Raw genomic sequence first — 27,822 nt, 5'->3', positions numbered from 1 at the left:
CTGGGAGTTTGGGTTTGGTTGGCTGCAGCCTGCCAGCCGTGTAGAAACTCCAACGCTGGGCGCCGCGGGCAGCACCCACGGAGACCCGCGGGGAGCTGGTGAGCCTGAGCGGGCTGGAGGACAATGGGGGCGCCACTGAGGTCCCGGCCTTGTCCACTGTGCGGAGCTCGCAGTGCGGGCAGTGCGCGCCGGGGCTGGAGGGAGGGGACCACCTTGTCGCCGGGTTGGGATGAGCACAGGGCGAGATCTCCCAGCCGGCCCAAGTCTTGCGGCCCCTTGGTTACCTGTTGTTTATCCTCTCTGTACTTGCTGTGTCCCTGGCGTGGACGTGCCTGTACTGGATACCCGGCGTGACGTGTCCCCTCTGTGTGCCCCGCACGCACGTGTCTCTGCTGAATACCCCGCGTGAATGTGCCCCTGCTGTGTACCCGGAGTGCGTACGTCCCTGCTGTGTACCCTGTGTGGACGTGCCCTGCTGTCTACCTGGCGTGCCTGTGTTCCTGCTGTATACCGGCGTGATGTGCTCCCTTCTGTTTACCTGGCGTGGACATGTCCCCTGCTGTATACCCTGCATGGACGTGCCAGCGCTAGGCGATCTTAAGGCGCCTGCAGGCGTGTCAGGTCGAGGCGTACAGACGGACCCAGAGGGGGCGCGCGGATTTTGCTTTCGCAGCTGCAGCTCCTGGCAGCTAGCTGGTCAAGCAGGCAGCGTCCAGCGCACCCGCGAACACCAGGTCCGGTAGCATCTGTCTTTTCCCGCAGCGTGCAGCGCCTGACCATGAGGAACACAAGCAAGGAACTTCAGGGCGCCACGCACCGCTACGCTCCCTGCGGTGAGTGCGCCCTGAGCGCGTCCCGGCCAGAAAGAGCTGGGTGCGTGCACTCTTTTTGCTAGACACGCTGTGGACACATCGTCCTCTATGTGGGCGGGAGGGGGGTGTGAACGATGGAAGACCAAGTGATAAAACTAACAAGTCAAAGAAAGCCACAAACTGCTGCTGTGCCTGAGTGTGAAATCAAGACTTAAATATAAGTGGGGGGAGTCTTGTTTTTCTTTATTTTCAACAAGAGAGAACCAAGGCTACCTATCTTGGTTCAATCTGGACAACAGGAGCCCTTGGAAGTTTTCTTTGACATAGTTCAACCCTATACAATTCTCACAACTGCGTTCCTGAATGTTGACCTGCGAAGTTTCCTTTCTAGCAGAATCCCCTAGGTATTTCACTGAATCCCCAGCCCTTGCTCCTACTTCAGACCCCAAGCAAGTTAAATATACATTCTGGTTTTAGTGTCTGGATACGGGAAAAGGAATTCAGTGAGGTTCATGTCTTCTTATGTGCCAGGGTTTGAAGTGGAGGAGAGGGGAAGGAAGAAGAAGTCTTGAGATGCTGTCTTTTGGGTTTTTTATTTTTCTTTTGCTGTTGCTTTTTTATTTGTGAAAGGCTGTAAGAGGGTAGAGAAGAGGGTCCTGGGGATCAGCTGGGACAGCCGAGTTGCAGCTGGTCGGCACTCCGGAGCCAGCACATTTGCTCAGAAGTGAACCAAATGTGGCCCTTCTTCATACTCTAAACATGCTGCTAGCCCAGAGCTCTACCCTATGACCACTACTGAAGATAGTGTGGCCATGCTGGGGATTGGAAAAGGGACAGCACAGAAGGCCTGGCTGATTTGCCTTTTCCCAGTGGGCATTGGAGCCTTTATGTGACTTCTGGGTGCCTTCTAGTGACCTTGTCTGTATGAACAGCACTAAGGAACACTAACGACTGCCAGGCACTGTTCTAAGTGCTTTATATTAATATACACTAACTCATTTAACCTCAAACAACCCTACAAGGTAACATTGCCCCCATTTTATAGAGTTTGGAGTAATTTGCCCAAGGTCACACACTTCGTAAGTGGCTCCACAGCTGTTCTGTGAGGCCACAGCAGCCTAAAGTAGAAGCCTGTGCCCCTGCGGGTATGTGAGCATATAACACACTGCTTTGTGCCTTAAAGACCAGAAGAGCTGGGGGATCTTCAGTTCATCTCATAGACTGTCACAGACTGTGTTTCCTCACTGATGAAATAAGGGTACTAATATTTGGCAAATGAGAAGGCAGGGAAGGCTATATATATATAAAAAAATCTATAGGATAGTAAATGATTGATATAATACAAGTGCCAACAATTTTTTGTTGTTGTTGTTGTTTTTGTTTTTTTGAGATGGAGTCTCGCTCTTTTGCCCAGGCTGGAGTGCAGTGGCGCTATCTCAGCTCAATGCAAGCTCTGCCTCCCGGGTTCATGCCATTCTCCTGCCTCAGCCTCCTGAGTAGCTGGGACTACAGGCGCCTGCCACCACGCCCGGCTAATTTTTTGTATTTTTAGTAGAGACGGGGTTTCACCGTGTTAGCCAGGATGGTCTCGATCTCCTGACCTCGTGATCCACCCACCTTGGCCTCCCAAAGTGCTGGGATTACAGGCATGAGCCACCGTGCCCGGCCGCCAACAATTTTTTGCATGATAAAAGCTGAGATAACTCTTAGTCCCTTTAACCCTGTGTATGTGTGTGTGTGTGTGCGCGCGCATGCGTGTGTGTGAGGTGATCACAGTTGGTTCTTACTGATCCAGGCCCTCGTTCTCTGAGTGCCTCCTTTGTATGCATTTACAAATGGCCAACCAGATTCGAGTTCAGTGCCTGTCCACAGCTTCCAGTAATGAGAAGAAGGTAGAAGACACACTGTTCTCTGTGGATTAATTAGTAATCAAAACAGAGCAGAAAAATAATGCAACAATCAAACGCCTTCTCTCCAAAAGAAAATATTTGAACTGAATATGATTAGAGTATGAAGCTGCTAAATTCTCTTATTCATTCTTAAATTGATTCTCTGTGAACTTTTGTGCAATTCTTTAAACCTTTTCCAATTTTTTTCTTTCCTTTTCAAAACCATATAGTGGTGATTCAGCTATTTAATGTCTTTTACATACTTTAAAGATTGTCTGTATTAAATACCATCCATTAAAAATTCAATGTCTAAGCTTTTAGCTTTAAAGGATGGTTACTTCTCATTTCTCTGTGCTTACATGAATCAATTTATTCAGTACTATTTTCCTGTGCATCTACTGTATTAGTCAGCATTCTCCAAACCAACATAACCAACAGCATATCCATGTCTATCTTTCTATACACATATAGATAGATACAAAGAGAGAGAGACTTGTTTTAAGGAATTGGCTCCCATAATTGTGGAGGCTGGAAGGTTCAAAATTTGCAGTGCAGACCAGCAGGCTGGAGACCCAGGGAAGAGCTGATGTTGCAGTTTGAGTTTCAGAGTGGTCTGGAGGAAGAATTTCCTCTTTCTGGGGGATCTCATTCTTTTCTCTTAAGATTTTCAATTAAGTGCCCACAAAAAGAGTCAAACTCTGTAAAATATTTAAAGAGGTTTATTCTAAGCCGAATATGAGTGACCAAGGCCTGTGACACAGCCCCAGGAGGTCTTGAGAATATGTGCCCAAGATGGTTGAGTCACAGCATGATTTTATACATTTTGGGGGGACAGAAGTTATAGGAAGACATCAATCAATACATGTAAGGTATACATTGATTCAGTTTGAAAAGGTGGGATAACTCCAAGTATGTGTGTGTGTATGTGGGCGGGGGGTGATTCCAGGTCATAGGTGGATTTAAAGATGTTCTGATTGGTAATTGGTTGCAAGTTATTATCCAAAGACAGGGAATCGACAGAAAGGAGTGACTGGGTTAAGATAAGGGGTTGTGGAGACTAAGGTTTTTGTCAGGCAGATGAAGTCTCCAGGGAGCCAACTTCAGAGAGAGTAGATGTGACCATCTTTTATCAGACCTAAAAAAGTGTCAGACTCAGTTAATTCTCTCCTGGATCAGGAAAAGAGCTGGAAAAGGAAGGGGATTCTCTACAGAATGTAGATTTTCCTCACAAAAGACAGCTTTGTAGGACCATTTCAAACTATGTCAAAGAAATCTCTATTGGGGTAAAATATTTCAATTTCTTTCAGGACCTGCTATCTGTCCTGTGATGCTGTACTAGAGTCAGGTTGCAATTTGGTCTCTGACTGCCACAAAGAGTCTGTTTTTTCAGTCTTAAGATCTCTGTTTTAATGATAATGCTGGTCTGCTGTGCCTGAATTCCAAAGGAAGGAGGGTATAAGGAGGCACGTCCAGCCTCCCTTTCCATTGTGGCCTGAACTAATTTTTCACGTTTACTTTGGAATGCTCTTGGCTGGGTGGGGGGATTCATTCAGTCAGCTGGTGGGGGGAGCTTAGAATTTTATTTTTGGTTTACTGTGATTGGAGGAAGCCCACTCACATTATAGAGGACAGTCTACTTCACTCAAATTCTACTTTTTTTTTTTTTTTTTTTTTTTGAGAAGGAGTCTCTCTCTTTCACCCAGGCTGGAGTGCAGTGGCGCGATTTCGGCTCACTGCAGGCTCCGCCTCCCGGGGTTCACGCCATTCTCCTGCCTCAGCCTCCTGAGTAGCTGGGACTACAGGCGCCTGCCACCTCGCCCGGCTAATTTTTTGTATTTTTAGTAGAGACGGGGTTTCACCGTGTTAGCCAGGATGGTCTCGATCTCCTGACCTTGTGATCCGCCCGCCTCGGCCTCCCAAAGTGCTGGGATTACAGGCGTGAGCCACTGCGCCCGGCCCAAATTCTACCGTTTTTAATGTTATTTTCATCTAAAAAACTTCATAGACACAGCTAAAATAATGCTTTACCAATATCTGAGTACCATGGTCCAGCCAAGTTGACACATAAAATTAGACATTATACCTACCAAAGAAGAGGATATTGTGTTAGACTCTGAACATACTGCCCCTGTGACAGTACGTTCTGATAAGTGCTATTGAATACACCCAGTCACTTCTGTCACATTAATTGCATCTTTTGTATCTGACATTCTTCCTGGGTTTTGTTTCTAAAGTTTTCAATCAGGTGTGATTTTTTTTCTTATATTTGGGCATCCGGTTAATCAATTTCAGATTCAAATATTTACCTAGAACCTCAGTTGTCTGAGTGCCCCAGATCTCTTCTCTCTGTGGGGGTCATCAATAAACACTGATAACTCCAAGTCCCTGGGATTTTGCCAACTCACTTGACAGAAGCTCCTAGTAGGACTCCAGGGAGTCTCCTGGGTGGTCCCAAGCCAGCCCGCAGGGCCTATCCTGGATGCCCTCCGCTCAAGGCCTTAGGGAGCCTTATGGCTTCACCAGGCCCATGTTCAGCTCCTCTGTCCACAGCACCTTTCTGCATGGGCTCCAATCAGGAAGGGAGGAAGGACAGAGAACCGCTCTCTTCCTCCACTTGATTGTGCCTGGCTTCTTTGTGGGACCTTTGACAATAGAAATCACACAATCTACACTCACTGTGTTTCAACTTGATCTTTCTCAAGGGAGCCAAACCCAGTCACCTCAGGAATCTCTGAATCTCCAGCTGAGACGTTTTTCCATAACACATAAGTCACCTGTTTCCGCCACTTTTCAGGAACCATCTAGACCTCTGGCCACCTTTCACTGCCCTCTTTAGCCTCAGGCATAAGCAAAGCCATTATGATAGAAAACAGTAATTACATATTAATAATAATGAAAGGGACAAGGAGAGAGGGAGAGGGAGAGTGATAAGGTGAGAGGAACTCTCACGTGGGGAGTCTGGGTGGAGAGAATGGGGGAACTCACGCTGTACTCGCTCATATGGAGAGAGGCTGCTGAGCTGATTCCAGCGCCATTGCTCGGTGGACAGGCCTCTTTGATCACTCCCCAGTCCTGCCTCTTCTCACTCTTGTGCTATTGGTAAATGTGTTCAAACAGGCTGTTACTTCTGTGACAGAACTTAGATTTCAGTATTTTTAACATACTAAATTTAGCAAATCTTGGTCAGCATTTAGCCATATATTCCACAGGCTTACCCATAATGTTTTAAGTGATTTGGGATTTTTCAGGAATGTATATTCCCCAACATAACCAGAAATATAGTTGTCTTATTTTTATGGAGGATTAGGAGAGAGAGAGACAGAGACATCATGGGGCTTGGGTGCCTCCCTGGGAAGCGAAAGCACCCATGAAAGAGGCTGAGCCCCAGCAGCTTTCCCCTCGATTGGTGCCAGTGGTGGCATCTTGGTGGGCAGTAGAGACTGGATTGCATGGCTGGTGTTATGACTCACGTCAGTAACCCAGAAGAGGGCATTTTATTCCTTGCTAATGGGCTCTGTGGCTTGCACTGCCCCGCCTGATGGTGTCTGTACAGAGACACTCCGGTAGGGGACTACACACAGCAACAGCGTGGCCCTCCACCTCTCTCCTCTATAGATTGGTATTACCATGTCCCAATGAAGCGCTCTGAGAAGGTCGGGGATGCCCCACCAGCGTCCCAGATCCCAGGTCTCAGCAATTTGGGAGACTGCCTGGGACACAGCGAGAACCTGCCTGGGACTCGGAGATACTGGATAAAAGAAACGGATTCGGAATATGTGAAGCTCGCGAAACAAGGCGGCAGGCCCGGTGAGCCCCCTCCTGCCCTGTTCAGTGGGCAGCCTCGTGGGCGGTGACGGGGGCATTTGTTCCTAATTTCTCCCATACAAAAATATTACTATAGAGTCTGTATGTTTAGCTTAGGGCCTTTGTAAAGTTAGGTTAATTAGGTGTAGGGATGGGCATGATCTCCAGGGATGAGGTAATTTTTATGATGCTAGAATAAGTAGGCCAAATTCACAGAATTTCCTGTGTAGGATATTTCTTCTGAGTAATGCCTTTGCGATGATTCAACCCTTCCCTCAGCCACTTTATATTCTCCTTACAAAGAGAATCTCAGGAAGTTGCCTCCAAGAGAGAATCTGTCTTTGCACGCTACCTATTCTTGTCTAATTGTGAAAAGGTTTTCTTGTTTATTCTCATTGCGGGTTGTCCTTTGTATGAAAACGTTTTAGAAAATGAAGACCATTGGCCGGGCGCGGTGGCTCACACCTGTAATCCCAGCACTTTGGGAGGCCGAGGTGGGTGGATCACAAGGTCAGGAGATCGAGACCGTCCTGGCTAACATGGTGAAACCCCGTCTCTACTAAAAATACAAAAACAAAATTAGCCAGGTGTGGTGGCAGGCACTTGTAGTCCCAGCTACTCGGGAGGCTGAGGCGGGAGAATGGCATGAACCCGGGAGGCAGAGCTTGCGGTGAGCCGAGATCGCGCCACTGTACTCCAGCCTGGGTGACAGAGCGAGACTCCGTCTCAAAAAAAAAAAAAAAAAAAAAAAAAATGAAGACCATAGAGGAGTTTCAGTGTGATGCTGATGAGGACCAAATTTTGATACATGATTTGATTGGGAAAGTACTGCTTAACTATGCTAAAAACTAAGGTATTTGAGCTCAGTAGAAATTACTGATCAGAGTGTTGGAAGACCACATCTAAAATGTCTCAGAGCCAGCCTTGTGGTCAGTGACTTGGAGAGACACTAACCTTTTTTCCCCTTTAGCTGCCATTACCCCTGTGGGGATTGTCAGGGAGAAAATGGGAAGCAAAATGGCAACATCTTTGCTTTAATATTAAAAAGCCTGGACCAAACAATTTGATGGACTAGGTGTGAAGCTCAGAGAACAAGACCTAGACATTTTTTCTTAGATTCACCTCCTCTTGCTGTTGGTTAAAAGAACATTAAGGGGACAAACTCTGAATGTCTGTAAATCAGATAAAAGAATTGCATCAATAGTAGTTTCCTGAGTGTCATCATTGTGCCATGATTATGTCAGGAATGTCTTTTGGCAACATCTGCTGAGGTATAGGGGGAGGACTGGGCATTGTGTCTGCAACGTGCTGCCCAATGATTCTGAAAACAATAATGACAACAAAAATAATAATGAGAGAGGGGGACAGACAAAGAGAGAAAACATAAAGCAAATGTGGTAGAATATTGTTTGGGGAGCCTAGGTCAGGGTATAGGGGAACTCATAGTATTCTTGCAATGTTTCTGTAAGTCTGAAACATTTAACAATGAAAAGTGCTTTAAAAGTTAAAAAAAAAAAAAAAAAAAAGTTAAAATTTTCTTTTTTTTTTTTGAGACGGAGTGTCGCTCTGTCGCCCAGGCTGGAGTGCAGTGGCGCAATCTTGGCTCACTGCAAGCTCTGCCTCCCGGGTTCACGCCATTCTCCTGCATCAGCCTCTCCGAGTAGCTGGGACTACAGGCGCCCGCCACCATACCCGGCTAATTTTTTTGTATTTTTAGTAGAGACGGGGTTTCACCGTGGTTTCGATCTCCTGACCTCGTGATCCGCCCGCCTCGGCCTCCCAAAGTAAATTTTCTTACTGATAGTAATAAGCCAACCAAAGTTGTCTGCTACTGCCACGGGCACTGTTACCATTTTGCTGTCCTTATGATCAGGAAAGTCAGTTCTTCCCACTCCCTGCCCTTTGAAACCAGGGGAGGGAAGTGTGGGGAGCTAGAAAGCAAGTGGGTGAGTCGGGAGCTGGCCTGGGCCTCTGAGAAGGAGCCTGTGCTCTCTGTGCCTCTCAGGGTTGGCTCCAAGGTGACTGTGAAATCTCCCAGGTACCTTTCAGGGGCTTGTATCCTACTTCCCATCTGGAAACCTGGAGGTGTGGCTTCTCCTGGAAACGGTAGGGGTTAGGGACAGGTCCACAGTGGCAGAGGACAGTCAGACTGTCCTATGCTAGGAGAATGGTGTGGGGGTAGCTGAGGATGAGGGAGCTAGCATGTGCAGCCCCTGGAGACCTGAGCAGTGGAGGGATGGGCCCCCTCCAGGAACTGGTAGATGCTGGCCTGCGTAGATGCAGCTCAAGACCAGGAGCTCTGTCCAGATCTGCAAAGAATGAGACGTGGGGAGGCATACAGGACGTCCCTGCCTGAGCACAAAGCAGGACGCCCACCTGTCAGCCTGTGCAGAGACAGGTGAGGATCAGGGATGCTGTGTTAGCCCCTGGATCCCAGAGGCAACTACAGGGAGACCTACAGTTCGCCTTGTAAATTGAGCCTATCACTGGCAATGCTGTGCGTCTGTGTAGGGGCGGTGGGGTGTCTCACAGCCATGTCATTTTCTCTTTGAGATTTGTTGAAGCACTTTGCCCCTGTGACCAGGAAAGGCTCTCCGGTGGCCTACTCCCTGCCAGACTGGTATATCCACCATAGCAAGCCACCGACAGCCAGCCAGCAAGAGTGAGTATCTTAAAGCACTCACATTTTTGTTTATCTTTACAGGAAAAAAATAGCCCAATTTTAATTTTAAAAATACAAATGTCTAATACTGGTAGCAAGCATGTGATATGACAACTTCAGGTTCTCTTTTACAATAGCCCGCTCTTTGAGGGATGTAGCCTAAGTTGTCAGAAAACCAGAGTTCTGGAAACCTGTGGCATTTTGTGCCACCCTAGAGTCGTGTGTCTTTGGGCTCCTTCTTGGTAAATTGCACTGTAGTGTTACCAGGAGGGTCTTTGTTCTTAGAGCTCCCAAGATGGTGGTGGGCTGCTTTCAAGATGGTGGCAAGCCTTTTGTTTTCTGACCTGGGGTTCTTGGCCTCACGGATTCCAAGGAATGGAACCTTGGGCCATGCATGAGTGTTATAGCTCTGTTAGAGGCTGTGGATCACGGAAGAGAACGGTGGAACCCAGCGACTAGTGTTCAGCTCCATTAGGACGAACCCAGGCACTTAGCTGCGCAGGAACAATGGTGAGCCTTTAGCCCGATCGGGAGCGTCAGTGGGTGCCTCGCTGGATCAGAAGTGCAGCGGACACTCTGCCGGATCCGGAGAGGTGGAAATTTAGCCACGGGTGTGCGACAGAGGCGGTCAGTAGTGGTGGATGCTGAGCAAAAGCTCAGCTCAAGCCAGAACAAACGCAGACCAGAAGAGTGTGCAGTCCCAAGATTTAATAGAGTGAAAACAGAGCTCCCATACAATGGGAGCGGACTCAAAGGGGTTTGCCACTGCCGGCTCAAATGCCTGGGTTTATATCCCGATCGTTGTCCCTCCCCCTGTGCTCTCAGGCAATAGATGACTGACTATTTCTTTACCTCCTGCTTTTAGCCTAATTGGTATTTTAGTGAGCTCTCTTTACTACCTGATTGGTCAGGTGTGAGCTGAGTTACAAGCCCCATGTTTAAAGGTGGGTGCGGTCACCTTCCCCAGCTAGGCTTAGGAATTCTTAGCCGGCTTAGGAAATCCAGCTAGTCCTGTCTCTCAGTAGCACTGACCACATCCTCCTGATGTAGAAATAGCAGCCTATCCCAAAGGGTTCTCATTAAAGACAAAAGGCATTAGGTAAAACTAGAAATACATGAAATCCTAAATTTCTATGTTCAATATTGAGTTATGGGGAGCCATCATTCCCATAATATTTGAAATGTCTAAGAAATTTCTATTTGTGGACATGCAAACTTTATCTCCAAAACCACCTCTCTTGGATTGAGAGGTAAAATGAAAATCATTTCAGGCCATTTCCCCATTTTTTTGGCTTGAAAATAGAACTACCATAGATATATTTCCAAGTGGTTATCCGGTGTTACGTGAATGTTCTGCCATGGTCACAATGCAGCTTTGGTCTTCAGGATTCTGGTTCCCTCTCTTGTTTAAAATGAATATGCAAGGTGGCTCATGCCGAGGTGGGTGGATCACTTGAGGTCAGAAGTTCAAGACCAGCCTGACCAATATGGTGAAACCCCATCTCTACTAAAAATACAAAAATTAGCCAGGTGTGGTGGTGTATGCCAGTAGTCCCAGCTACTTGGGAGGCTGAGATCGGAGAACTGCTTGAACCCAGGAGGCAGAGGTTGCAGTGAGCCAAGATTGCACCGCTGCACTCCAGCCTGGGCGACAGAGCAAGACTATCTCAAAAAAAAAAAAAAAAAAAAAAAAAGAAGGAATACTCTGTGCTAACAGAGGTTACATCAAGCGGATGAACTGAGCAAGAAGAGACAGTCTTAGAAGGGGAAGCAGGAGACTGGGGGCACTCCTGCAATGCTGCCTGTGCTTGCAAGAACAGAGCAGGGCGGGCAGCCTCAGGTGAGAGTAGAGCCCGAGTACCCCAGGCAGATGTGGAGGGATGGGTTTCCTGAGCACCCTTGACCCTGAGCTCTGACTGAGGGGTGCCCAGTTGTCCTGCGGCTACTGGACTCTAAGCAGCTGTGCACCTTCTTGCAGCTGAGGGCTGCTCCTGCTCTAGCTGGGTGCCCTGAGCCAACGGTTAATTCTGGGGGGAGGTGGGAGCACTTCATGTCTCTGGGGTGCTCCTGGAGAGCCTTATCTCAGGCATGCCCCTTCCTCCCATACCCACACTGCCACATGGACTTTTTCTTCCCTTCCTTCTGCTTTTTTCCTCCAGACTGTTGGTACCCCTTTCCCTTTGCTGTCTCCTCCCACCCCATATGTCCTTACCAATTGTCCAAGCCTTCTAGTGATGATCTACTTCTGGGGACTTCAGTGTTGTCCGTCCTCCTGGGACCTTGTCCTCCTCTGGACTGCAGACCACCTCCTCCAGGTCCTGGGACAGGCAGAGAATGTGAAGAGTGGGAAGCTCAGGAGAAATCCTTCCTTCACTGAAAATATGGGAACCCAGGAGCTACAACTTAACAAGCTTTTTTTTTTTTAATTGTCCCTCCCTTTGTTGTTTTCAATGCTCATCTGTCTCTGTGGGCTTTCTCCTGCCGAGACCATATCAGAAGTGGGAGACCTGGGGAGAGGTGCCGGTTCTCACACCTGTGCTCCCTGAGCAGCTCAGCCACACTTGTGGCTTCTCTTACTGGGTATCTGCAGCCACCTTCTAAGAGGTGCTGCATTTCCAGCCTCTGACCGCTGCTCCCTGGACTCTTCACTCGCTCTCTCAGAGGCCCCCAGACACCTGCTTCAGGTGCTTTGCTGCAGTGGTGCCCAGGACCCCACTCCTCGACCTTGCCCTTGATGCCCACTTTGCAGCTGGGGCCTCTTTTCAGCATCCTAGAGCCCTGAACAAGTACAAATGAGGAGCAGGACATGGGGGCGTCCCTGCAGCCCCTCAGACACTGCATGGGGGGTTTGTGCTGCTGTGTCAAATTTGAATCCAGTGTTCTTCCCTGTTCAAACCTGGTCATGTGTACAGATGGTACCTTCAGGGATCTAAAGGCTGAAGCATTCCAGTGCCTTTGGATGCCCCTCCTGTATGCGCTGTGTGTATGGGAAGACTGGTTGCTAGTTTAAATACCCACATTAAAAATGACCATCCAACAGGAAACAGAGCATGTTATTATTATTTTAAATGAACATGTTGAATGGTAAATGTTTAGGGGTGTTTAGCTATTTTAAGGGGTCAAAGTGGTAGATGCTATTCTAAAAGAAATAATTATTTTATAAGGTATGTTTTATAAATTCATATCTTAATATATCTCGTTTTACTAACGTTGAGACCTTGTGATTTCTGAGTGGGCCTCCTGATCCTGGGATGCAGGCCCTGGAGGGGCTGGTGTGCTGTTTAGCAGGCACAGGAGGGAAGGGCCCGTCTGTGTTTTCAAGGAGGATGGGTAGTGCTGATGTCAGGAGAGACGGAAGAGAAGAGAATAAGGGAGGGAGAGAAAGAGAAAGCGAGGGAAAGAAGAAGAGGAAAAGAGAGAAAGAGAGCAAGAGAGGGAGAGAGAGAGGAGAAAGGAAAGGAGGGAGACAGTGAGAGAGGGAGGGAGACAGAAGGAGAGAGAGGGAAAGGGAGAGCCTGCGATGGAGATGGAAGGAAGGGAGGGAGTGGGAACGGCTCTGAGCACCAGGCTGTAACTGCTGTCTGTCCCTGCAGAGTGCGGGCTGTCTCCATGCCGGATTACATGGTTCATGAAGAATTTAACCCCGATCAGGCCAACGGTAGCTGTGCATCCAGAAGAGGGCCCTTCGACTTCGACATGAAAACAGTTTGGCAAAGAGAGGCTGAGGAACTGGAAAAGGAGAAAAAAAAGGTGACGGGAGCCCATAAATAGACGGCATCCGCATCCGCTTTGCTTCTGTGGTCCCGAGTAATTAAGTGCTGTGATGTTAGCTGCTGGTGGCGTCTTATGTTGCTGGTGGCATTGGCCATGTGCTCTGTATTTTAAATTTGGATCTACTGAAAGGCAAGCAGCCACTATACTATGGTCTTTCTTTTTCTTTTTATGAATAATGACTTTAAGAGGTAAGATTCCTTTTTGCTAAATGATTTATAGATAGTTAATGCTTATCTAGAGGAAAACTGGCATAGCACTTCTTATCAGGCAAATATAGAAAAGGAATTTTATATTTAGTCATCCCATTTCTGAACATTTTCATTTATTTAAGTATTAAAGAGTTTTCTGGGATACTCTTTGTTGATAATAAAGGAAGAGAAGATGAATTCTCTTCTTCTGTATGAAGTCCTGGTGGTGTATTTGATCACAAAGGAGTGACTGGCTGTGCAGTGAAGCCTTCTTAGAGGATGTGTTTTTTAAGAATGCAATGGAGAAAGTTGCAAGCAATCTTGAATTGGCAGCTCTGTTGTTGGGAAGTCTTGATGGGAGGCCCTTCTATCCGCTTTCCTTGGTGCTGGAAGGAACAAGAGCCAGGCCTTCAGCTCCGCCAAGGGCTCAGTGTTGCCCGGGGCATCAGCAGCAGGTCTCAGATTAGTCTCAGTTCTTGGAACTTTGGGGTTTGTGAGTGAAACGGTGAAGTTCACATTACAAATAACAATAGTGTTTGATACTGAGAATAAGAGTGAACACCGTTGTCACCTGATGGGTGATCATTTTGAACAATGAAGAGACTGGATGTGTCTCAGTGTAGGCGGAAGTTGTTGTGAACTATTTATGCCTGATTCCTAGGCTGTTGCCCCAGCATCTTGGTTTGAAGGGAAATCCCTCAGTTTATTTTGGGGACTTGAGTAGCTGAACACCAAGTGGAATGTCAACTGGCTGCAATGGGCCACATGCTTTTTCTTTAAGATCTCCATGTCTAGCTGTGATTCAGATTTTGGGTTGTTTCCATGAACCGTGCAAAGGCATTGGACCTTTTATTGTTTTTTGTTTTTGTTTTTGTTTTTTATTTTTATTTTTTAATTAGAAGTTCTCACTCTGTCACCCAGGCTGGAGTGCAGCGGCATTATCATAGCTCACTACACCCTCGAACTCCTGGGCTCAAGGGCTCCTCCTGCCACAGCCTCCCGGGTTGCCACATCTCCTGTGCTAAGTCTACAGGTGCATACTACCATAGACACTCAGCCATAATGGACCATGTTAAGAATCAGATCTATCTCTTAGTGTTGTGCAAGTGATCAATTACACTGAGCTACAACCTCTAGTGATAAATGAACTTTTGGATATTAACCATGGCTACAGCTCATATCTACAGAAATTTTAAAATGCTAAATGCTGTATCACTCTCAAGTGGGGTTTTTAAGTTAGTACCCATTTACAAAAGGTGTGCTAGGGGCTGCACAAAGTTCCTGAAGCCAGCTCCTCACTATGGGGAAGGAGATAGGATGACAAGGGGTGGTGGTTAAAGACACACATGCTGAATATTTAACAGGTAGAGGGACATGGTGTTGGGTAAGGTGCAGGGGATGAGCACTGCATCGGGATGGGCTCTGATTTCCCTAATAAGACAACACCATCACCACTTTGGTATGAAGGTCACCTATGAGTGATGATCACATCACGGGCGTGGGCCAGCTGACAAAGCGCTTCCTCAGCTGTGCCCTGGCCCCACACAGGACACATGGTGGACACTTGACAAGACTTAGGGCACATGTGTTGCCTGTTGGTTACCAGCATTCATGGGGGTCTTGCTCACCTACAGGGTGATCGGGGGATCTTGTTTCCTTTTTTATGAAAAGCCATCTTTTCTTCCTATAATTGTTAGCAATACCTTGTGGATTTTGTTTGCTTGGTTTTGTTTTTTCCAGTTTTCCCACAGCATGTATTTCTATTTCTTTTAATAAGATAGCGAAACCCACCTTTTATAGAGAACTGCTCTCCAGGTTTTGACTAAGGCGTCCCCTTGTGTACCACTACAGCCGTCAAGGAACATATAGCAGTTCTGTTGCCCTCAGCATTTCTACGCCTCTTTATAGTCAGCCCCTCCCCTGCCCCTTGCAAGACCTGATCTGTTTTCAGTCTTCATAGTTCTTCCAGACAGAGCAGGAGCATCGCCATCTTGGACAAGCCTCTCATTCTAAAAGTTCACCTTAATAAAAACCGCCTAAATCCAAGGGGCATCAGCCTAGTGGCTAAGGTCAACACGACCATGAACCACAGGTAACATCTCCAACCAGAAACGTTCCAAACTCCTCCCTGACCAGAGACATGGTAGCCCCTAAATAAGCTCCCTCCAGCCAGGAAGATGCCCGGCCCGAGTTAACCCCTCTCCAGGCTGAAAGATGTCTGCCCCAAGATAACCTCCCCTCCTCCCAGAGAGATTCCAACCCAGCCATGAACTTCTCCACACACATAAACATTCCAAGCTGCTGATAAGCCCCCTCACCCCAAAACTGATATATACTTTTAGTCTGTAAGAGAAAGTGCTCCTGACCACAATTGGCCAGGAGCGCCTCTCAGGTTTTAACTAAAGAAAACCTGTCTTTGACTGCCAAGCTGCATTTCGTGTTTCTTTCCTCTTTCTTTAATTCTTTTTTTTTTTTTTTTTTTTTTGAGACGGAGTCTCGCTCTGTCGCCCAGGCTGGAGTGCAGTGACGCAATCTCGGCTCACTGCAAGCTCCGCCTCCCGGGTTCACGCCATTCTCCTGCCTCAGCCTCTCCGAGTAGCTGGGACTACAGGCGCCCGCCACCAAGCCCGGCTAATTTTTTTGTATTTTTAGTAGAGACGGGGTTTCACCGTGGTCTCGATCTCCTGACCTCGGGATCCGCCCGCCTTGGCCTCCCAAAGTGCTGGGATTACAAGTGTGAGCCACCGCGCCCGGCCTCTCTTTCTTTAATTCTTACACTTCCTTTTCCAGAATGTGAAATCAATGGAATCATACGGCGTGGCGTCTTTCCTGCTTGGCTTCTCCCATGTGGTGTAATGCATTTACATTATGCATCTACATTACATATGCATGGCCGTGCTGTTCCGAGTATCAGTAGTTCATTCGTTTCTGTTGCTGAGTTTCATTGGCTGATCATGATACAATTTGTTTATCCATTCGTTTGTTGGTGGACATCTGGGTTGTTTCCAGTTCTGGGTGATTATTACAAAAGTGTACAGGTGCTTTTGTGAACATATGTTTTCATCTGGGTGTGGGAAGTTCCTTCAGGACCAGGCTCTTAGTTCATTGTTTTTCCTCCTGAGCAGATGGCATCTTTACTCGAATATAGCAACTGCTTTTGAGTTAGTGATAGTCCCTTTTACATAACTATTTTGTTGAATGAGATTATTGCTGAATTATATTTTATTGTGACCATTTACCATGACCACATTGAAAGTCCAGCCTACAAGCTTTGTATCTTTGCTACCATTAGTGAGTTTTCTTCTCTAGCTGTTGAATGCTTTCCACTAACTCAAGGTTTTGTGTGTTTCCTCACACAGCTGAGGCTGCCAGCCATTGACTCAAAGTATCTGAGCAAAGCAGGCACCCCACTTGGCCCTAAGGACCCTGCAGGAAGTAGATTTTCCTTCCCCCCCATGTAAGTGCTTGAGCTACACCCGCACTGTCTGGACTGGGTTTGGGTTTGGCCTTCCGTCTTTCATCCGGTGATGACTGTGCCAGTGACAGCATCCACACAACTTCCTGAAGCCCTGTCTGTGGCCTGGCCTGGCTGTGCCTGTCGCCTCACTGTGGTTTCTGTTCCTTCCTAATGTCATTTTGCCCCTGTTGAACACATCTGCCCTTCCAGGTCATGCCTGCTGCAGGTTGGCAGTGTGGAGGCCCTGCTTCTCCACCAGGCTGTGCCCTGCCTGAAGCACCCCCCCTCTCCAAGATACCACCCTCACCACAGTTCACGGGGACTGCTTGTCCGGCACGTAGGGGCCACCAGGTCCTGACGTTTCTGTGTCCAAGGCCTGAACGGAGGTGTCCGTGCCTTGTAAGCGTGCTGGCTCTGTTTCCAGTTGGAAGATATAGCAGGCACACTGACATTTGCTGATCCTCCAGCTGCAGAGTGAAATCCCTGAGGCCTTAGGTATCTTCTTACTCTCCCAGAATCCAAGTTTAATGCTAGGATAAATGTTATTAATTACCTGACTAATTCTTCAAACAGCTTCTTGTCCAATGGGGAAAAATAATCAGATACATTGCATTGTGACAAATGCCATGAGAGCACCAAGCTCAGAGGGAAATATACATGTATTCATATGTGTTTATATATATGTAAGTATATATGTATACCTAGACATGTATTTATAGATGTACGAGAGAGAAAATAAAGCGTTAGGAGTGGCCTTGATAACAAAGTGATTGAACCCCTCCTGGGCGCAAGAAATCCTCCCACCTCAGCCTCCCAAGTAGCTGGGGCTATACGCATGCACTACCACACCCACCTAATTTTTTATTTTTTGTAGAGACAAGGTCTCATTATGTTGCCCAGGCTGGTATCAAACTCCTGTGCTCAAAAAATCCTCCTGCCTCTGTCTCTCTAAGTGCTGAGATGGAGGCTTAGAGAGAACAGGTGGTGGGCTGCTACTGCTCGAGCTGAAAGCTCACACTACCTCTACCATGTCAGACTGCCCTGTCACTCCTCAGTGTGGGTCAGGATAAGATATTTGAAGATGCAGCAGATGGTGAAAGGCTAAGCTAACATCAAGAAATGACTGGAGACAAACCTGTGTAAGAGAGTAAAATAGCGGCAGATAATCATTGATAAGGACAAGAAAGAACCAATAAGAAAGTAATCATTACTCTTTTTTTGAGATGGAGTCTTGCTCTGTTGCCCAGGCTGGAGTGCAGCGGTACGAACTCAGCTCACAGCAGCCTCCACCTCTCAGGTTCAAGTGATTCTCCTGCCTCAGCCTCCCAAGTAGCAGGACTATAGGTGCCTGCCACCATAGCTGGCTAATTTTTTTTTTTTTTTTTTTTTGAGACAGAGTCTCACTCTGTCACCCAGGCTGGAGTGCAGTGGCGCAATCTTGGCTCACTGCAAGCTCCGCCTCCCAGGTTCATGCCATTCTCCTGCCTCAGCCTCTTGAGTAGCTGGGACTACTGTGTGGGCATCCGCCACCACACCTGGCTAATTTTTTGTATTTTTAGTAGAGATGGGTCTTCACCATGTTGGCCAGAGTGGTCTCGAATTCCTGACCTCAAGTGATCTGCCAGCCTCGGCCTCCCAGAATGCTGGGATTACAGGTGTGAGCTACTGTGCCCGCCTACCTACCTACCTTCCTTCCTTCCTTCCTTCCTTCCTTCCTTCCTTCCTTCCTTCCTTCCTTCCTCCTTCCTTCCTTCCTTCCTTCCTTCCTTCCTTCCTTCCTTCCTTCCCTTTCTTTCTTGGTCTCTTTTTCTTTCTTTCCTTCCTTACTTCTTTTCTTTTCTCTTCTCTTTTCTTTCCTTCTTTTCTTTCTTTCTCTCTTTCTTCTTTCTTTCTTTCTTTTTCTCCTTCTCTTTCTTTCTTTCTTTTCTTTCTCTCTCTCTTTTCTTTCTTTTCTTTTTTTTTGAGACGGAGTCTCACCCTGTTGCCCAGGCTGGAGTGCAGTGGCACGATTTCAGCTCACTGCAACCTCCGCCTCCCAGGTTCAAGCAATTCTCCTGCCTCAGCCTCCCGAATAGCTGGGACTACAGGTGCGTGCCACCATGCCCAGCTAATTTTTGTGTTTTTCATAGAGACAGGGTTTCACCAGGTTGGCCAGGATGGCCTCGATCTCTTGACCTCGTAGCTGCCTGCCTTGGCCTCCCAATGTGCTAGGATTATAGGCGTGAGCCACCGCACCCAGCAGTTTGTTGTTGTTGTTGTTTTGTTTTGTTTTTAAAGGTAGTTCTGAGCAATCCATTACTATGAGGGAAGGGCGTGGTGTTTTCTTAGGAAGGCTTCCCTGTGAAATACTAGAATTACAACTAATTCTTAACTGACTATCACAAAGAAAGATTTTGGAAGCTGAACTAAACATGCTGTCATCCCTGTACAAGGGATGCTTTGACATGCACTTGCTGTGCTTAAAAATGGAGACAGTGAGACAGAGAAGCAGAGGGAGAGACAAAGGGGCAGAGAGAGATAGAGGGAGAAAGAGAGAGGGAGAGACAGAGAGAGAGGTTTGTTAGGTTTAAAGGGACAGTGACACCTCCTATTTGGTGTGTTCACGGAATACTGCTTCTGCTTTATCATTAACCCTTGTACTTAAGTTTCACATTACTTTTACTCTTTTTAAGGCCTGGTCAAAAAAACAGTTCACCTACCAATTTTTCCAAACTCATTAGCAATGGTTATAAGGATGAGCGGTTGCAGCAGCAGCGAGCTGACTCAGACAAGAGGACCCCGAAGACCTCCAGGGCATCAGTGTCGTCTCAGTCCCCACAAGACCTGGAAGGTCCCCAGGATGCAGCCAGGCTCCAGGACGCAGAGGCTCCCGAAGATCCTGAGGACGCCCCAGGTGAGGCACAGGCAGCCATCTGCGTTTACTGGAGGCTTGGTTAATTGTGATGCAGCAGCTGACGTTCTTATCACATGATGCGTCTTGTAATGAGAAATGAGTAACCCAAAAACCATGTGAAAACGCCCACAGAAGTACTAAGGTTACAGATAAGCAAGAGGGTAATACATGTTTCGCTCTTTCCTCTTTATTCAAATGAATAGCGGAAGTCATGACTTTGGGTTTTTACATTTTCTTTTATTTGTCAAAAATTTTGATAGTCCATTTGATATAACAAACAAATAATATACCAAATAATATCAACTTTAATCTTTCAGATCCAAAAAATGTTGACCCTAAAAGGACTTTTGCATAAGCAGCCGGTACTTTTTGAGATCACTTCTTAAAAAGCTTTGAAAATAAGTCAAAATGCAAACTTAAAATTACTCCATTATTGGCATGTCTTAAGCTTTGAATAATTTAGAACTTTCTCCACAATTAGATGTTCAAAGCACTATATTAGTTTTTATGTATTATAATATTTTATTTTATTTATTTATTTTTTGAGACAGAGTCTTACTCTGTTGTCCTGGCTGGAGTGAAGTGGCACAATCACAGATCACTGTAGCCTCAACCTCCTGGGCTCAAGCAATCCTCCCATCTCAGCCTCCCAAGTAGCTGGGACTATAGGCATGCACCACTACACCCAGCTATTTTTTTATTTTTCATAAAGACAAGGCCTCACTATATTGCCCCGGCTGGTCTCAAACTCCTGGGCTCGAACAATTCTTTTGCCTCTGCCTTGCAAAGTACTGAGATTACAGGGGTGAGCCACTGTGCACAGCCATTCATTTTTATTTTTAATAGTACAGAAAGAATTCATCTTATTTTTTCAACACATCCATCGTAAAGCCTATTGAGCATTATGTTCAGTATCCATAGCTCTATTAATTATTGACCATTTGCTTCTGGGAAACTTGTTTTTACTCTTGAGGCTTGAGCTCTTTGATTACGAGGAAAGATGGCATGTTATACCTCTTCAGACATTTGAAGTGTTTGGTGTGGTTATTTGTAAGTGAGGTGGTGGCTTGCCATTCCACACCCTGTTCCTTACTGTATTTGTTGAGCAAGATCTGCCACTTATTGGCCAGCTCTCTCCTTTATTATCCTGGAGGATGAGATGGTGACAAGTTCATATTCAGTGTTGTTTAAAAGAGCCCTATTGGCTGAACACGGTGGCTCACGCCTGTAATCCCAGCACTTTGGGAGGCTGAGGCAGGCAGATTACCCGAGGTCAGGAGTTCGAGACCAGCCTGACCAACACGGAGAAACCCCGTCTCTACTAAAAATACAAAATTATCTGGGAGTGGTGGCACATTCCTGTAATCCCAGCTACTCGGGAGGCTGAGGCAGGATAATCACTTGAACCCAGGAGGCGGAGGTTGCAGTGAGCCAAGATCGTGACATTGCACTCCAGCCTGGGCAACAAGAGGGAAACTCTGCCTCAAAAAAAAAAAAAAAGTGTGCCCTATTGAACTTTACAATGTCAAGAGTGTTTTATGACTTATTGTTGTTTTAATACAGAATTTTTATTAAGTCTTTAAGTAATTATGACTTCTTTTAATACTTGATCTGTTTCATTAACCTGATCAAGGAATGTACTTTTTATTACAGTCTTCTCAAAGTGAGTATTTATAAAGTAACCTGCACCAAAACACAAAAAGTCTTACACAAAAAAGTCGATGGACATAGTCCTGCAATCTGAGACTACAGCCTCTAGGCAGCCTGGAATGTCCTTCTCTAAACTGCATGCATTCTGATTACAAAGCCTGTGCCATGTATGCTTTAAAAAAATCAGAGTTCCAGAAACATAACTTAGGGAGAGCAAAAAGAGGATCACTTACACAATTACAACAGGATTATTATTATTATTATTATTATTTTTGAGACGGAGTTTTGCTCTGTCGCCCAGGCTGGAGTGCAGTGGCGCGATCTCGGCTCATTCCAAGCTCCGCCTCCCGGGTTCACGCCATTCTCCCGCCTCAGCCTCCCGAGTAGCTGGGACCACAGGCGCCCGCCACCACGCCCGGCTAATTTTTTGTATTTTTTAGTAGAGACGGGGTTTCACCGTGGTCTCGATCTCCTGACCTCGTGATCCGCCTGCCTCGGCCTCCCAAAGTGCTGAGATTAGAGGCGTGAGCTACCGCGTCTGGCCTATTATTCTTTTATTCATGTTACACAAGCAAAAACATACTTTAGTTCATAGACACACATTGTATTACTCGTCATGTGAGAGTCATACTGGAAAAGATAAGTAAAAAGCCATGGAGACTCCAATTTATTTTTTAGTTTACTTTTTATTTTATTTTTAATTGACAAATAATAATTGTATACAACTATGGGGTGCAATGCGATGTTTTGATATATGTATACATTGTGGCATCATTAAATCAAGGTAACTAAAATAACCATTACCTCAAATACTTATCCTTTTGTTGTGGTGATCACACTTAAAATCTGTTCTTCTAATGATTTTGAAATATACAATATATTATTACTAACTTTATTCACCTTGCTGTGAAATAGATAATTAAAACTTAACTCCTCCTGTCTAAGGGAAACTTGGTACCCTTTGACCAACTTCTCCTCTTACCCCATCAACTACTGCCCCATCCCCAGCACCTGGTAACACATTCTATTCTACTTCTGTGAGTTCAATTATTTTAGATTCCACATATGGCTGCAATCATACAGTATTTGTCTTTCTGTACCTGGCTTATTTTACTTAGACTAGTGTACTCCAGATTTATCCATGTTGTCACAAATGACAGAATTTACGTCTTTTTTAAAGGCTGAATAGTGTTCCATCGTGTATATACCACATTTTTTTTCCCCCTTATTCATCTGTTCATGGACAGTGAGGGTGATTCCATAGCTTGGCTATTGTGAATAATGCTGCAGAAAATTTGGGAGCGCAGATGTAGCTTTGTGACATACTGATTCCATTTCCTTTGATATATGCCCAGCAGTGGGATTGCTATATCATACGAGAATTCGATTTTTAGTTTTTTAAGGAAACTCCATGATGTTTTCCATTATGGCTATTCCAATTTACATTTCACCTTCAGTATGGAAGGATCCCTTTTCTCCACATTATCATCAACACTTGCTTTTCATCTTTTTGATAATAGCCATTTTGACAGGTGTGAGATGATATCTCATTGTGGTTTTCATTTGCATTTCCTTGATGATAGTGATATTGAGCTTTTTTATGTATACCTGTTGGCCATTTACATGTCTTCTTTTGAGAAACGTCTATGCAAGTCCTTTGCACATTTTTAAATTGGATTATTTGTTTTTTTGCTACTGAGTTGAGTTCCTTATACATTTTGGATATTAACCCCTTATCAGATGTATGGTTTCCAGATATTTTTTCCTGCTCTGTGGCTTGTCTTTTCATTTTGTTGTTTCTTTTGCTTGCACAAACTTTTTAATGCAGTCCCACTTATTTTTCCTTTTGTTACCTGGGCTTTTGGTGTTCTGTCCAAAAAATCATTGCCCAGACCAATGCTGGGGAGTTTTTCCCTATATTTCTTCTATAGGTTTAGCATCCCAAATCTGAAAATCTGAAATCAAAGGAAATACTCATTGGAACATTTCGGATTTTGGATTTTTGGATTTGGGATGCTCAACCAGTAAGTATGCAAATATTTCAAAATTTAAAAATAATTGAAATCCCAAACACTTCTGGTCCCAAGGATTTCAGATAAAGGACACTCAATCTATAGCAGTTTTACAGTTTCTGGTCTTTTGTTTAAGTCTTCATCTATTTTGAGTTGATTTTAGTATATTAAATGAGATGAAGATCCAATTTTATTTCTCTGCATGTGGATATTCAGTTTACCCAGCATCATTTATTGAAGAAACTGTCCTTTCCCTCATTGTGTGTTCTTGGCACCTTTGTTGAAAATTAATTGACTGTTAATGTGTGGGTTTTTTCTTGGCTCTATCCATTGATCTATACTTCCATTTTTATGCCAGTACCGTGCTGTTTTGCTTACTCTAGCTTTGTAATATATTTTGAAATCAGATAATGCCATATATCTGTTTTTTTTTTTTTCTGTTTGCTCAAGATTGGTTTGGCTATTCAGAGCCTTTTGTGGTTCCCTACAAATTCTAGGATTTATTTTCTATTTCTGTGAAAAATGTTATTGGAATTTTGATAGGGATTGCATTGAATCTGTAGATTGTTTTGGGTAGTTTGGACATTTTGACAATATTAATTATTCTGATCAATGTATGTAGGCTGTGTTTCCATTTATTTGTGTCTTCTTCAATTTATTTCATCCATGTTTTATAGTTTTCAGTGTACAGGTCTTTCACCTCCTTGGCTAAATTTACTCCCAAGTATTTTTTAATGCTATTGAAAATGGGATTGTTTCCTTACTTTCTTTTTCAGATCATTTGTTGTTAGCATATAGAATGCTACCAATTTTTGTCTGTTGATTTTGTAGCCTGCAACTTTACTGAATTTGTTTATCAGTTTTCACAGTTTTTTGGTGGAGTCTTTAGGGCTTTCTATATATAAGATCACATTGTCACGAAACAGAATATTTCACTTGTCTCTTTATAATCTGAATGATTTCTATTTATTTTTCATGCCTAATTGCTCTGGCTAAGACTTCAGGTACTAAATCAAATAGAAGTGATAGTGAGCACCCTTGCATTTCTCCTGATCTTAGAAAAAAAGCTTTCAGCTTTCACTGGTGAGTACATATTAGCTGTGGGCTTCTCATGTATGGTCTTTATTGTGTTGAGGTACATTTCCTCTATGCTTAATTTGTTGAGAGTTTTTATCATAAAAGGATGTTGAACTTTGTCAAGCACTTTTCCTGCATCTATTAAGGTGATCATATGGTTTTTGTCCTTCATTTTATTAATGTAGTATATCACATTTAATGATTTGCATATGTTGAACCATCCTTGCTTACCAGGGATAAATTCCACATGATCATGGTTTATGATCTTTTTAATGTGCTGTTGAATTTGGTTTGCTAGTATTTTGTTGGGAATTTTTGCGTTTGTGTTTATCAGGGAAAGTGGCCTGTAATTTTCTTTTCTTATAGTGTCCTTGTCTGACTTTGGTATCAGGGTAATGCTGGCCTCATAAAATGAGTTTGGAAGTGTTCCTTCCTTTTCAATTTTTTTGGAACAGCTTGAGAAAGGTTAGTATGAGTTCTTCCTTTACATGTTTGGCAGAATTCACCAGTGAAGCCATTATGTCCTGGGCTTTTCTGTGATGGGAGAGTTTTTTTTTTTTAACTGATTCAATCTCCATACTCATTCTTAGACTGTTCAAATTTTCTATTTCTTCATGATTCAGCTTTGGTGGATTGTGTGATTCTAGGAATGTATCCATTTCCTCTAGACTATCCAATTCATTGGTGTATAATCCTTCACAGTCGTCCTTTGTGGTCCTTTGTGTTTTGCAGTATCAGTTGCAATGTCTCCTCTTTCTTTTCTTATTTTTTTCAGTCTTTTCTTTTTTCTCTCTTAGTCTAGCTAAATATTTGTCAATTTTGTTTATAATAAAAATACTACTCTTACATTTTTGATCTTTTCTATCTTTCCTTCTGCTAACCTTGGGCTTAGATTATTCTTCTTTAGGACCTCAAGTTGAATATACAAATGCAGCAGGTACAGAAGATCACCTTCATAAGATACGATAAGGGTTTTATTATTCTGCATTGTCTTAAGAAGATAGAATTTACTTCACCATTGACAAAATATTACATATTATCTGATCAAGGGACGATCATTTGGCATTCATATAAATGCATAAACTTTATATTGCAGGTGTTATGGAATCTTTGTGTTTATATTATCAGCAAGATCTGTTTAATTTTGAAGAAACCTTTTAATGTTTCAAATTAATGAAAGCCTAAATAACCAGCAAAGCACCTAAGAGCTGGAAGAATCATCATGTGGAGAAGAGGATCTGCTCTGCTTAGTTTCTGGATAGCTGAGGCGGGGGTCACTATGAAATCCCTGCTCCCACCTCTCAGTATCTCTGATGCCAAGGCTAGTGCTTGAGCTTTTGACAACCACACTCTCTCCACTGTCAGTCTGACCACTATTTTCCTTCCTGTATTTCATTTCCTCTTCTTTTTTCCTATTTCCCCTGCTGTCCATCATGGTTTTAACTTTATAAGCAATAGGCAATTTAGAAAGTGCCGTTTTTCCTTCCAACTAGACATCTCTCCACTTAGAGCGTGTTGCTATAACTTTCTGGAGACTAATCTTGTCAAGGCTACTTATTTTATGTATTGTATTGTATTTATTGTATGTATTGTATTGTATTGTAGTGTATCATATTGTATTGTATTGTATTTATTATTGTTTGTATTGTATTGTCTTGTATTATATTGTATTGTATTGTGTTGTATTGTATTTTTCTGAGACAGGGTCTTGCTCTGTTGCCGGGCCTGGAGTGTAACTCCTGGGCTCAAGTGATCCTTCTGCCTCAGCCTCCAGAGCAGCTGGGACTACAAGTGCATGCCACCATGCCTGGCTAATTTTTGTATTTTTTGTAGGGACGAGATTTCACCATGTTGCCCAGGCTGGTCTTGAACTCCTAAGCTCAAGCAATCCACCCACTTCAGCCTCCCACAGTGTTGGGTTTATAGGTGTGAGCCACCACGCCCAGCCTAAGGCTTCTTCTTAATGTTTCTTTCCCTCCATGAGACACAAGATTATTATTATTTCTTCATTGCAATTTTTTTCAGCTGTCCTAGATGTCTTGACATGCCCTAAAGCTGGGCATTAGGAAACTGGTACACTACTGTACTTTGAGAGGGTCAACATTAATGAAGATTGCAAAAGGCTTGGGAGCAGGGACACGTGCCATGCCGAGGCTGACAGACAGCCTGAGTTGCCACTCTTCCCTACTCGCCTTGCCCAGGCTGTGCTCATACTATTTATTTAATAATTCTTATCAGTGTGCTTATGTCAGCAGAAACTTTCCACCATACACAGGCAAAACTCATGAATTAAACTGTTTCCAATGGGGCATTCTCTTCTAGTCTACCAGTGCAAAAGTTGTAGTCTTGTGTTTCCAATGTATAATTTATGCCAAGATCATAAGCTCAATTTTTATGTAGACTTCAGAAATAATCCTTATTAATAGGTACAGAACTATGTGTTTTCTTATATTTAAAATTAATGTTTTTTAATTTATAGAAAATGTCATCTTAGTCTACTCATTTATTTACTTTGTGTTGCAGGCCCAGAAGAATCTGTATCTGCATCAACACCAGCACAGCTCAAATAAATCCTGATGCAATATGTATTTAGGATAATTTTTAAATGGCTAAATATGACATGACTGTATTATAGCTATATTTCTGAGGCTCTTTTATATTTTATTAATATAGACTCTCATTGAATAATTTACCTTGCAGCAACTTGACATTGCTGCATAGAAGGGGCAGGTGTTGGTTTTTGTTTCTTGCATTTCTCTGGGATGTGAAACACATGGCTAACAAACACAACTGAGGCCTCTGGTACCCTCTGCCCTGCTGGCCTGGTGATGTCCCAGTGTCTCAGAACCAATCACTTGCTCATCCTACTGTGTGAACCACTCTTAGCGGGCATTGCTACTGGATTCTTAACTAGAGAAAACTTACAGAACAGGTGTTGAGCCTTTTCCAATATTTGGTATTATAGTCTTCATAGAAATCATTTCTAGTTACAAAAAAATTTAATTCCAGAATATGGTGATACAGTTTATGTTAAGAAAATTGTTTTAATTTATTATGCCATGAATTTATAAACATTTAATATAAAACATTGTAACATTTGCTGTTTTTAAATTTTTGCTATTTTTTCATAAACTGAGATTCAAAATATTAAACATTTGTTATTTTGTATAAACCTTTAAGTAAAAATATGCTGTTTTAATATTTAATTTAGTAGAATTAATAAAAACTTTTTAATAGTCAAACTGAATTACCTTGTTTTATAAATGTTAAATTGTTTATATTTAAGTAATTAGCTTAAAATATAGTTCTATGTTTTGTACATTAATTGATTAATAAAATAATAATTTTATGTGGGAATGTTTTCAAAAAGCCAAATAAAGCCACAGATATTTTAGCTTCTTTCCCAGAATAAACTTATCATGCATTTGCTTACCTAAAATTTAAGTTTCAAATTAGTTCTCTATATGAGATACTTAATCGAGCGTATATATTTATATTCATTGATCAAACTGATATGCTACAGGAGAATGTATGCAATGTGTAAAAAATGCAAATGGCTGTATGCATTGAATAAAAATAATATACAATTATAGTAAGAGTTTGT

General features: G+C 43.9%; 1 protein-coding gene across 6 annotated transcripts; it reads left to right on the top strand.

Annotated features, from left to right (window-relative positions):
• The first annotated feature begins 10 nt into the window (after positions 1-10).
• On the top strand, positions 11-27,810 carry CUNH7orf57 (chromosome unknown C7orf57 homolog). Of its 6 annotated transcripts, none has more exons than XM_058444980.1 (8): positions 11-98; positions 674-833; positions 6,317-6,508; positions 9,059-9,167; positions 12,761-12,917; positions 16,489-16,586; positions 19,259-19,479; positions 26,742-27,271. In XM_058444980.1, exons 2-8 carry the CDS (start codon positions 779-781, stop codon positions 26,786-26,788), a joined length of 879 nt encoding a protein of 292 aa, XP_058300963.1. In that variant the 5' UTR covers positions 11-98; positions 674-778; the 3' UTR covers positions 26,789-27,271. The 6 variants fall into 6 exon arrangements, with proteins under 6 accessions (XP_058300963.1, XP_058300984.1, XP_058300958.1 ...); XM_058444975.1 differs by having other exon boundaries at positions 13-98; positions 763-833; positions 19,307-19,479; XM_058444969.1 differs by having other exon boundaries at positions 13-98; positions 763-833.
• The last annotated feature ends 12 nt before the right edge of the window (positions 27,811-27,822 follow it).

Source organism: Hylobates moloch, unplaced genomic scaffold (genome assembly GCF_009828535.3).
Source record: "Hylobates moloch isolate HMO894 unplaced genomic scaffold, HMol_V3 SCAFFOLD_1, whole genome shotgun sequence".
NCBI classification, from domain to species: Eukaryota; Metazoa; Chordata; class Mammalia; order Primates; family Hylobatidae; genus Hylobates; species Hylobates moloch.
This window is presented reverse-complemented; position numbering and strand designations above follow the sequence as displayed.

Excerpts from the sequence above, each read along its gene's own strand:
- CUNH7orf57 (XM_058444980.1), top strand. The coding sequence starts at position 779 with ATGAGGAACACAAGCAAGGAACTTCAGGGCGCCACGCACCGCTACGCT. Across the intron at positions 6,509-9,058 it reads GAAACAAGGCGGCAGGCCCG|ATTTGTTGAAGCACTTTGCC; the intron begins GTGAGCCCCCTC and ends TTTCTCTTTGAG. Across the intron at positions 9,168-12,760 it reads CCGACAGCCAGCCAGCAAGA|AGTGCGGGCTGTCTCCATGC; the intron begins GTGAGTATCTTA and ends CTGTCCCTGCAG.